At 39.8% G+C, this 12150-nt stretch overlaps 1 protein-coding gene across 1 annotated transcript in view; it reads left to right on the top strand.

Annotated features, from left to right (window-relative positions):
- The window catches only part of LOC110976421 (hemicentin-1-like), a 61641-nt gene that overhangs the window by 14311 nt on the left and 35180 nt on the right, over positions 1–12150 (top strand). The window contains 14 exon segments of the mRNA XM_022229673.2: positions 308–537; positions 1724–1846; positions 2581–2752; positions 3002–3229; positions 4637–4894; positions 6158–6302; positions 6463–6584; positions 7808–8086; positions 8825–9094; positions 9403–9675; positions 10002–10184; positions 10608–10703; positions 11295–11564; positions 11763–12035. Of these exon segments, the coding sequence (XP_022085365.2) occupies positions 308–537; positions 1724–1846; positions 2581–2752; positions 3002–3229; positions 4637–4894; positions 6158–6302; positions 6463–6584; positions 7808–8086; positions 8825–9094; positions 9403–9675; positions 10002–10184; positions 10608–10703; positions 11295–11564; positions 11763–12035 (2922 nt within the window).

Genomic DNA, 12150 nt, shown 5'->3' with positions numbered 1-12150 from the left:
CATGAAGAGTATCCTCTCATTGTGCATTGAACTCAAAATGGCACACAAGGTTAAAAGTGTTTTGTTTTGTCTCTATGTCTACATATTTAATCAACTGTGAATGACTGACTTTTCTGTGTACATTTTCTGTTCCATCACATTGTTTTTTAGTGTGTAGACTTGATGACTTCAATCTTCAGAATGAAATCTTGTTCAACTGACATGGTGTCATGATACATTCCAGTTTGCTGAAATTCAGGATTTTATATGTGAGCTTCAATCATCTTGAAGACCATTGAATTATCCTGATACTTGTTTCCTTCTGCAGACATTGGGCCAGCCACCATCACAACAGATCCAGACAAATTTGTGGAGAAACTCCGCAACGTTTATGTGAGTGGGGGTGGAGACTGTCCAGAGGCCAGTATAGGAGCCATCTTGCAAGCCTTAGAGATGAGCTTACCTGGCTCCTTCATCTATGTCTTCACTGATGCCCGCTCCAAGGATTACCACCTAGTAAATGAAGTCTTGAAAACCATCCAAGAGAAGGAGAGCCAGGTAGGTCACTGACCTCTGTGTGGGTGTCAGGTCATTGACCTGGTCAGTTGGAGAAAGAATCTTTAAATAAAGAATGATGTAATTCGTTACAGACTAGACCACTCTGAGTTACAAATGGGAAGCCCAGGTCTGATTTTTGAAAGGAAATTTTGTCTCAGGTTGAATTTCAAGCTCTTTTTAAATTTTAACAACGTTGAAGACAGTGCTTGCTAGTCACTACTATGTAAAACTAATGGACAGGTAAAACCCTGCTTTATATTTCTAGTTGTAAATTTGTAACAAATTAATTTAGTCATTCTTAGGGCAGATTTTGGCACAGACTACTGATCCGTCAATCTGATATGAAGCATTCTCAGACGAGACATGAGAGATTATCAAATTAATGAGGGTTATCACATGTGTAAGCCATAGAGTGCCGTAGTGAACTCTTGTCTGAGGCTGTGCCGGCACGCACAGGAAACGAGAAACTGAACAAAAAGGAAACCGTCTGTAGCGACATTTCCTTGGCATTTTCCTTGGATTTTCCTGTGCCGGAAGGCGGTCATATTGTCAAGCAAGAAACATTTCTGTGGCTTCTGGACATGTCTGACTTGGTTCTATTTAATACTTTTTGTGGGAAGAAAGCAAGTTTCATGGTTTTGGAGTGTTTAAATCTGTAAATCTAACTTGTGCAGCTTTCAGGAAATGTGCAAACTGAATTTTCTTGTCGTTTCCCCTGACCAATAACAAAAAAACCTGGTTGCAAGTCTTGGGACAACTAGACAGGCCCAAAACTCTATCAAACTGACAAATTTGCCTTTAATAAAGCATTCAATTGTGCTTTTAAAATTGATCTTCTTTCCAGAACCTTCTTACAGAAAAACTTTACAATATCCAGCATTGCATCCTCAATAATGGATTTCCTTCTAAATTTTCAGCCTTACGATTGTGTTTTGAGATTACATCCATACCTAATGATTCAAGTAGGAAATTTTTTCAATATCATGTACACATGTGCATTATATCTACATGCAGATTACAGACAAGCTAGGAGGATAAAACATGGTTCAGGATATTATTTATTCTGTCATGACGTTGATGGACCTTAAAAATATCTGTTTGGAAACACAATCTGATTGGAGACTGTGATAGTTCCATATCTTCCATCCGTCAATTCACAACACTCTATTTTTATTTCCCTTGCCAGGTTGTCTTTGTCATGACTGGTGACTGTGGCAACCATTCTCATCCTGGATTTAAGGCCTATGAACAAATTGCAGCCACCAGCTCTGGTCAAGTCTTCCTCCTTAACAAATCTGATGTCGATGAGGTATTACAGATGTCATAGTTTTCTTACTCTTGTTTGTCTGTGCTTGTCATCTAAGGGAGAGAATTTTGATGTCTGACTTGACATAAATATTGAAATAATACACTTCTGTAGTCATGGTTGAATTCATACTCACTACTTGTGTGCAACAGTCATTTGGTTATGAAATTTAAGTAGAGTTTCTCAAATCATTCTCCGATTCACCAAAGACCATTGTATTGTGTGGAAGTGTCTCAGTCATTACTTTGTCTATACATGTGCTAGCCACTGCAATGGGGTGTTAGATATTGCGAATCCTTGATTGCCATGACAACTCAAAGAAAAAAAACAAATACAAGGAAGGTCAGGGAAAGATTCAATTAAGTTCATTACTAGTCTGAAAGGATCCTTTGTCATATTTCCTGATGTTGGTTTGGATATTGTGCAATGTTTATTGGCAGAATTACAAGGGGCTTTTCAAAGTAGCAATGACACAGTTGTACCATCAATGTCATGATAAAAATCCTAGGTAAGGTGCAATTTCCAACACCTTATTCCTCCTGGTAATTCATACAAACAATTGATAGGAATTAGTATTTGATACTTCCTTCTACGGATGGAAATTGTTCCTCAAGACATTTGCAGGGGACCTAAGTGTACGAGAATGCCTTTCTGATCATCATTGAAGGAAGCCCAATCTAAATACATGTACATGTAACATATTTCTGAAACTTATTCTGTGTTTGATAAATTCCCAGGTACTGAAATTTGTAGAAATATCCCTTCAGTCAAGGAAAGTCAACCTGATTGGAACCAATCATGACTCCAAGGCCATCATCTCACATCGACTACCTATCGACTCCAGACTCAATCAGATTACCCTGGCTATCAGTGGAACCAACCCATTCCTGGAATTACATGATCCCACAGGTATGGAGGGAGGGTAGTCACCCTGACAGGCACCCAGTTTATAGATTTACAAATTGATTGTTGAAAACAGAAACTCTGGAAAGTGGTATATCACATTGTAAATTCAGTGAAATCATTGTGAATGCCTGAAAAATGTTTGGGTGAAAAACTTGGTTTGATGACATAAATTAGATATTCATTTAAAAAAGGATTTTTTTTTTTCAAAAAATACTCCAAATTTAATTAGTCTGATTTTGTTCTGTTTTACAGGGAGACCAGTTTCAGTTGGTGACCCAGGCGTAGAAAAACAGCTGGATTTAGATAATGTTTATATATTAAGCATTAAAAACCCCAAGCCTGGATTATGGTACTTACGTGCCGGTAGCAGCGATGTACACTCTGTGCGTGTGACAGGTCTTAGCCAGTTGGATTTCAGTTACGGATTCTCCCGGAAACCTACCATGAACATTAACATGACATCACATCGGGCTCTCGTAGGTAAAGAAATCTGATTGATCTCATATTGAGGTTTTTATGAATGGAGATTTCTGAAGATGTTGTTGGTCTCAGGTTTGTAGAGAAACTAATTGCCTGTGATAGGATTCAGATTCAGACGGAAGAGGTCCTGAGTTTGTCAGGAACCACTGTATTCACCATACCAGGCTTAAGGTTGAGAAACTGATCGGCGTAAAATCTCTTTGGTGTTTGTTCGTTTTTAGCTTGAGACACCTCAAAAAACTTTACATCTTCAAACAAAAGCAAGTGCAGACTAAGATCAACCATTTTTTTAAATGAAATGGATTTAAGCAGGGGAGAAGTTAAAAATAGGTTTTAACACCTTCATTTTATGTGTGTGTATTTGTATGTGCAAAAATGTGACTCATTTTTCCCGAGCAGGTAGCATGTTCATGCACATCTCTCACCAGTCTCTTCCTGTTTCCTCACTATGAAAAGATCCACCCTCCAAAACCTGTGTGCCTTTAAGCAGGTCACTTTTGTTTGAATAGCATCTGTGGTGAATCTGATGGTTAGAACCCAGGTGTTATTTTATCGTCAGCGTTTCTTCCTTGACCCAGCTTTCACGACCCATCAATCTTGTTGCCATGTCAGATCAAATGGGAAGGTCTGACAGTGTTGATACATTCTCTGACCTTTCATGTTCACCCATTTCTGTGAGTCAAGCTGATGTCCTTCTCACACTCTGAGAAAAGACAGTGGTTGGACTCCCTCAAAGAAACAAGTCTGATGACATCGAAATGTGTTGTAATACATGTTCTAGCCAAATCCACTCCAAATTTCTGTTCTTAATGTTCAATGGGAGTTTTCCTTAAGGATTTATGATTACCTACTGATTGATAGTTATGGCTTTTGATAGATACTTTTGATGTAGTTCATGTTGCATTACCAATTGCTTAGATCATGGAGGTGAACTGGTCATCTAACCTGGTGAAGCACATAGCCACTTGCACTCAAAAGCTGGAGGGTGTGTGTTCAAATCCCATCTTAGCCACCTGCACTCAAAAGCTGGAGGGTGTGTGTTCAAATCCCATCTTAGCCACCTGCACTCAAAAGCTGGAGGGTGTGTGTTCAAATCCCATCTTAGCCACCTGCACTCAAAAGCCGGAGGGTGTGTGTTCAAATCCCATCTTAGCCACCTGGGGAACGTTTTTCTTGAAAGCTGTCAGAAAGTGGTGTGCATACAGTCAGAAAAAGGAAAACCACCAAAATGACAACTTAAAAAGTGATACCAAAGTGGATGAACTTTACAATTCGTAGTCTCTTTGGAAACATTCCGAATGTTCATAGCAACAAAGTATTGCTGCAGGGTGTTGAACGATAAAAAAGTAATGGTAAAATGTTATGGCATACTTTGACAAGTACTTGAAATAATTTGACAATTGGCAGGTCTTGTCTACAATATCCTGATCGAGGGTAAAGAGCTTCACCCCGCTGGTATTTTCCGAAGACTTGACTTCCTCGATCTCCAAGGCAATGTCATTGCTACATATCCCCTGACAGAGGTAGACCCAATGAGGGCGCTCTACATTGTCTCGGACATCGTTTCACCCGAAGGGTTCTATTATATCCGAGTCAGTGGTGTGGACAGTAACGGCTTTGAGTTTCAGCGAATCACCCCAACTGCACTTGAAAGTTTAAAACCAGGTCAGTGGTTATTGTAATGTCTCCTCATTAATAGAAGCTGCTCTGTCTTTGTAATGTGGGATCGAAGCCTTTATGTGCTGTTAGCCCTGATAGATGTGCTTAGTAACTTACAGTCTCCAAAATGGAGCAAAAAAGTTCAAACAGTGCCTAGGATCCTAACAGATAAACTAAGAGATGACAGTCAACAAAGTTTATGGTTAACACGATATCTCATTTTGTGAAACAAACAGGATGACAAATACTTCTCATTTCTTATTTTAACTGGAACATCTCATCGGCCAAATTTCTTATTTGTCACTACCAACACAAATTTCACTCGACCGATAGACCTTTTTCACCCAAATGACTGGATTGCGCTAAATGCAAACAATGTCACCACGTGTAGACCGCCTTGGTCACGTTGATCGCATATATTCCTACGGGCAGCTTCAACCACGTGCAAGCTCACGAACTCTGCATGATTGACTAGTTTATCTTGAATAGGTAGATTACCATCACAACACATTGCACTTGTTACCTTCATAGTACATCACGGTCCAGCACGATGTTGACATTACTGGAAAAAGGTCTATACCTAGCTGCTTCCTCAAAATTAAATCGGTAACAGGTGTTTTTAAAATTATAGTGAGACATCACAGTAGATTGAGTTTGGCATCTATGATAGAGAGAATTCTTTCAGTAAAGAGCTCTTGATATCCTCTGGGTGTGATGGTATGCCCTACCCTGAAGCTGCTGTCTACTGGGAGAGAATGAATGCAGAAAGGATGGCTTTGTATTCCCTTGGTCTGAGATATCAGTAAATTAGCTGAAAAAGGCTAGCAATTGTATTGTCTGTCCATCCATCAAACCAACAGACACTTTCTCAGTTTTCCTCTGTCATTTCCTCAAGTCTGTCATCATCTTGATTTTTCTGCATCATTGCTAACAGATTTGAATTTACTAAAGGATTCACAGCATTTGTTCTTTAACTGAAGAAGAGAGCAATAGAATGATGTGTATTTTGCAAGCTGTAATGATAAGCTCCATATGAAGCCATTTGTGTAGAATATAACCCAGCTATCAATCAGATATATTTTGCTTTTTCCTTTTTGTTCTTGTTTGTTGGTTTTGTTTGTGGTGGTGTTGTTTTGTACTTTTAAATTTGGTTCAAAATTCAGGATTTAAATAAGGAAAATGTGTAGGTATCTCAATTTGTGATCTTGCATCCTGCAACTGTGTCTCTGTCATTATTTAAACAAGTTGTTTTTCTGTGCTAATTTCCAGACCCTCCTCGTGTGAGGATGTCACCATGGACACCAGGTTACTATGGTTCCACATCAGTCATCACGTGTGCAGTTGAAAGTCTGATACCCTTTACTCTCCACTGGACCAGAGATGGACTGGTCATCAGTGAACCTGTCCAGTACAGGTCAGCCAATCAGAAATGTTTCTGTCTTTGACAGCAGAATATTTATCCATTGGAGTTAGACAAATCTTTTTCATCTTTACTGGCAAGTTTGTATGATATGTGTGGGATTTTGAAGGAGACATACATTTGTGTTATAATATCTCAATTTCTTTCCTCACAGTGAAAGTGCCGATGCCACATATGAAATTCATAACTCTGTGACTGCCAATGAGGGATTTTATGGCTGTAATGCAACCAACACAGAAGGTTCCAGTAGAGCTGAAACTTACCTAGATATCACCGGTATGATTACACTAGGCAGAAAATTCCAGTAGACTGGAAAAAAGCAAGATATAATCTGTTTTAGCTTTTAACATTGGTCAAATTTTTATTGTGGTATCTATTGTTTTCATATAATTAATAAATAGAACATCCATGTTTCATGTTTCCAACCAAAATATGCATCTGTACCAAATTTCTTCCACTTCAACACCATGAAGTCACCCGTTGATCATGGATCCAACTGGACACTCGAGTCACACCCTACATACATCCACCAATTACTCCTCTTCAGAATCTAATTTCTCTGAGTATTTCTTGAACTCCCTGTTTCCTCCAATGAAGTAGATAAGACTAAACAGTCAAGTTTTAGGTCCTTTAGCTTAACGCTTAAGAGGGACAAAGTGCCCCCCCCCCCTTTTCCCCTTGACTTGGAGGAAACACCAGCGGAAGCTGGTCAGGAGTTTATCAGGAAGGCACTGGTTCCTAGTCATTAGGGAGTTGTCAAAGAGATGGCCTTGAGATAGATGTATCAGTTGTCAAAAGCAGCATTGTCATGCCAACAAATTCACAATTATCTTCTATATATATATATAAGAAATATATACAGAAATATATTAGAAATATATATTGGAAGTGCTGTTGAATGGATCACAAATGCATTCCTGTGACACATATCATTTTTAAAAAGGTATAGAGGTATAATTTATATGGAAATTGATAGATGTCATGAAATTTGCATGACTTTTTGGTGAAAGGAAGGGCAGTGCCCCCCTCCCTTTTTGACTGGGGGATGGCCCCCTACTTTTTGCAGGTCCTATAATGGGGAGGAGAGCTGCATGGATTGGCCTATTAGTGGCTGATGCACGATGGTCTCATAACTGGCCCCCCCCCACTTTAAAAATTGTTCTGTCGCTGTTGGTGTGCAAGATATATCCCAGAGATTTGTAACAGCAACACGGTTTATTGGTTACTCTTGTTACCTGGGGTTGGATTTTTGCCTAACCATTTAGTCATTCAACAATCAAGTCATCACGAGTGGCCACACTCTGCTGGGACATTTCCCCATTCCAAATTTACCAAATGAGACTAAACTTCTAACAGAATCTGCAGAGGCCCAACTTGCGTCAATTAAGGCCAATGCATATAGGGGACTAGAATGAGATGCTCTGTGTGCATCTACCCAGTTTGGGTTTGGCCTATCCAAAATCGACTAAATTTGAGTGTGATGTTACCATCCCTTGCAGAGGCTCCGCCCATCCTTGACACACCGGAGAACGTGACCGTCACACCAGGTGACAGTGCTGTCCTGTCCTGCCATGTCATCTTCAGTGCTGTAGAGTACAACATGACATGGGATCGGCCAGGTTCCTTTGTCACGTTGGCCATCCATAATCGGGTCTCCCAGCTGCAGAACGGTTCTCTGCTGATTCAGAATATCAACCTGGCTGATGCTGGTCGGTACCGATGCATCGCAGCCAATGAGGGTGGACCGTCCTACGAAAATGTCTACTTGTTTGTACAAGGTGTGCTTTAACAATCAAAGAACTGAAAACTTAGTGATGTATCAGAGTGAGGATCTATTTATGTGGATTGTAATGTTCCTATGTCTCATTTTGATAGATTCAGTGACTTGGTTCTCAATATTAACCACTTGCTGCCAGGGAACCCCGTTTTTAGCACCGTGGGTTCATATGCAGAGCCAGGGTGTCCAAAATGGGACAAAGAGCTGGTCTGTGTAACAAAAGACCGTACTCGGAACAAAAGACCTGCTGCTGGGAATTGCAATCGTTTTTCGGCTTGTACTTTTCTGAGGTAATCAATCACTGTTTTTAAACAGTATACCACTGTTTTGTGCATAGCGTGCCCGCGGATGAGCACCGTGGACAAAAGTGCTCCAGGGCCCCATTGATGAGTGGCACAGCACTTGGAACAAAGGAAATTATGCAACACCTCACAATTCTGGTCTCTCTTTACAGGGCCGCAGGCCTGGCTGAAATATTCAGGAGTCAATGAAGGTTACCTGTTTGCTTAGAGTAGCCACCAAACAGGCATTCATGTGGGTGTAAACGTCCATTAAATGAAATGATGCATTTTTGAAGAATTTTGAAAACTGAAAATCTCCTGTATGTGTGCACTGCATTTTTAAAAGCACCCTGCAGCAAGTGGTTAAAAGTTATAAATGTAACAAAGGTAATTCAGGTGAGTGAATCATTGTCTGATTTTGATTTTAACTTTGATTCTGATTTTGATTCTGAATTCAGAAAAACCAGAAGTGAGGATCAGTGGTGGCAACCTAACCTTCACCAGAGGTCAGAATTTCTCCATGACCTGTACGGCCAGGGGCTTTCCAGTCCCTCACTTGACCTGGCTGAAAGATGGCCGAGAATTACCCACGATTCCCGGACTCATAATCGGTCCAGATGGGGAACTGACTTTCATTAATGCCAGTCCAGAGGTGCATGGCCATTACACCTGCATTGCATCCAATAGTGCTGGCGTATCTGGAACATTATCGACAGTCCTTTACACTGGTAAATCAAAGTTGAAGAACATCAGTTGAATATTTTAAAGTGATTGCATTTTGTTATGTGAAAAAATTCTAAAACAAAGTTCTATTATCTAATTTTACTTTACTATATACATGTGTCTTGAGAAAATCTTGTGTGAAACTTACATTTTAAATTAAATTTGGATAACACTGGAAGCAGGATCCAGAAAAAAGAAGTTGTTTATAGTAGTTTCCCACAGCAGGCATGCTTGCGTATTTGATGCATCATTTAACAATATCATTTGTTGCTTTTACTGCCTTTAACTGCACTTTTTTGTATCTTGGTCACAGAGAAGCCCATCATCGACATGCCTACCCATCAGCAACTAGCCACGCCCGGTGCCCTTTCAACCTACCTTCACTGCCCCGCAACCGGTATCCCACCACCCAAGTTTACCTGGTTCAAGGATGAATTTGACCTAAGTGCTATGAGTTTCATCAGTGTCCATAGTAATGGAACGTTGGAGATTCTGTCCGTCCAGATTGTCGATAAAGGAGTCTATACTTGCGTGGCTACCAACACGGCTGGCAATGATACGGCCGCCATTACTCTCGACGTTGGAGGTATGTGTAGTCCAGTGCTCCCACAATCCACTTGATTTCCTTCAAGTTTAATGAAAGAGTTTGATACCCCAGAAATTTAAAATATACATTCATGATGCTTATGTGCCCATAGTTTCTGACTTAAATTTGTATCTGATCTAGTCCATACATATATTAGTTTCAGGACTAGTGCTTACACATTACATGTTCATTGAACAAAGACTAGTAGTTAAACCTATGGACAACATTGGGAAATGCTGTGGAGTTTTTGAATAGAAATAAAATGGTGCTTGTTGATGACCAACAAATTAACATCCTTCATTTTATTTCAATTTTCTACTTTGTAGCTCGTCCTACTATCTTGACCATACCGGCTGATATTGGTGTCCAGTATGGTCAGAATGTGACCATGACATGCTTGGCCCGAGGTACACCCCAACCAGTCATCAGTTGGAGGAGAGTTGGTGGTGTTCCCATCAACAGTAGCCCTCGTGTCACTATACAGAGCAATGGAAACTTAGTCATCAGAGGTGAGACTGAATAACAGTTGCAGAAAAACAGTCCTGGACCAAACAAATAAGACCTAAAGGTTAAAGAAGCTGGAAATTATGTATTTTAGTAAACCTTATTTTTAAGGAATGTCTGACTTGTAGGACAAAATGTTTGACAAATTTTTGAACTTCTTGCTAAACTGGAATAAATTCTCTGGAGCTTAAACTTTCTAATCTCTTCCAACTTTTTTAATCAACTGTTGCTCGTTGCCATCCAATTTTGTGATTGTTAAAATTCCTATACAGTTCTAGAAATTTGTATTTGTTTACAAGTTGTACATGTGTGAATGCAAGTCTTCATTTTTGATAACTTTGGCAGTTTGAGATTAAGTTTTTGTGTCTTACGTATAAAAGAAACTTTCATAGTAAACTTTGTTTGTGTGATTGTGTTTTCTGATTAAGACATCAATGTTGAGGATGCTGGGACATATGTCTGTGAAGCAATCAATGAGCATGGACGAGATGAGGTGTCAGCCCAAATACGAATCACTGGCCTGGGTAAGTCCATTCAACCCTAATAACCCTTTCCAATTATTACTTGATTGGGCTCGGGAAGAAAAACCTGCAAACAGAATTATGAAGCTGTTATACACATAGATGTTTTTAAATTGCAGGATACCAGCAAAATGGATTGTGGATTCATTGTTGTAGGCTAGTTCTCACTCATTTTTGCTTCAGGTGTAAAATTTCTATGCAGTGTTACCAGCTCTGAAGCAAGGCTCTGAGTCCAAATGGTTAATATAACTTGGATTAGGAAGTGATTTAAGGTGTTTATGGGTAATGTGAATTATTATCAGTATTGTTTAGTCTTGTTCTCAAGACGTTTGTGTTGCCTGACCACCCATGATGTCAAGTGCTCTCAGTTAACTTATCTCCTAGATATGTCAGATGTGTGGTAAAAGCAATAGTAAACTTGTCAATAAATTTCTGATCTTATCTTAAATTTTGACAGTTCAAACTTGTGTGTGAAAATCTTTGGTGTTGGAGCTTTGCAGTTTTGCTGTACTTTTGTTCCACTTTTATTTCTTTTTTTTTTTGCATTTCGAGTTTATGTAATATTTATGTTTCTTTCTTTGCACCTCATTTCAGTTCGTCCGGACATTGCAGACAGCCCCGACGTTTCCGAAAAAATCGGCACAACGGTGACACTTCCCTGCACCCCTATTCTTGGTAACCCACCCCCAACCATTCACTGGTACAGAGATGGTCTGCCCATCAGGCATGGAACCCACTATCGCGTCAGGGAAGATGGTAGTCTCAGGATACATCCATTGCGACGAGATGATGCTGGAATGTATAGGTGTGTAGCAAGTAACGTTGCAGGGAATGATACGCTGTGGACTCATGTTACTGTCCAAGGTAAGAAAACTTTGGCAGATTCTTTGCCGTCATGAAAATTTGTTCCCTGAAAAAAGTTGTATTTTGTGCTTCCAGTTACATATTTGTATGGTGATCATGACTGAAAGAAAATTTCAAGAAGTAGCCAAGCAATTAAATACAATAAAAAACTTCAGTTAATATTTGTAATAACTTACTGGATTTGTTCATCCCAAACAGTACCACCAACCATCAACAGCACAGAAACCAGTTACACCGTTGTCTACCGTGACTCGGTTGAGCTGCTCTGCCCAGCGACTGGCTTTCCACGACCCACCGTCGCATGGTTCAAGAACGGTGTTCCAATCTCCTCTAATGAGCTGAACCAATATGTAACAGACCAGGGGTCCCTAGTCATTACATTTGCCAATGAAGATGACGCAGGAACCTATACTTGCATGGTGTCCAACAAGGCAGGCAGCACAGATCTGGAAATAACTCTCCACGTCCTTTGTAAGTACATTTTGATTTTAAAAGTCCATGTTGTTCTGATAAATGAGTCGTTACAACTCTTCTCCCTGAGCAGATAACAGCTCAATGTATACTTAAACCTTGCCAATTTAATCAA

The sequence above is a fragment of the Acanthaster planci genome, linkage group LG11, assembly GCF_054643075.1.
Source record: "Acanthaster planci isolate LZ-2023a linkage group LG11, COTS_SCS, whole genome shotgun sequence".
Classification (NCBI taxonomy): Eukaryota; Metazoa; Echinodermata; class Asteroidea; order Valvatida; family Acanthasteridae; genus Acanthaster; species Acanthaster planci.
The sequence above is the reverse complement of the archived record's forward strand: the minus strand, read 5'-3'. Positions and strand labels throughout refer to the sequence as shown.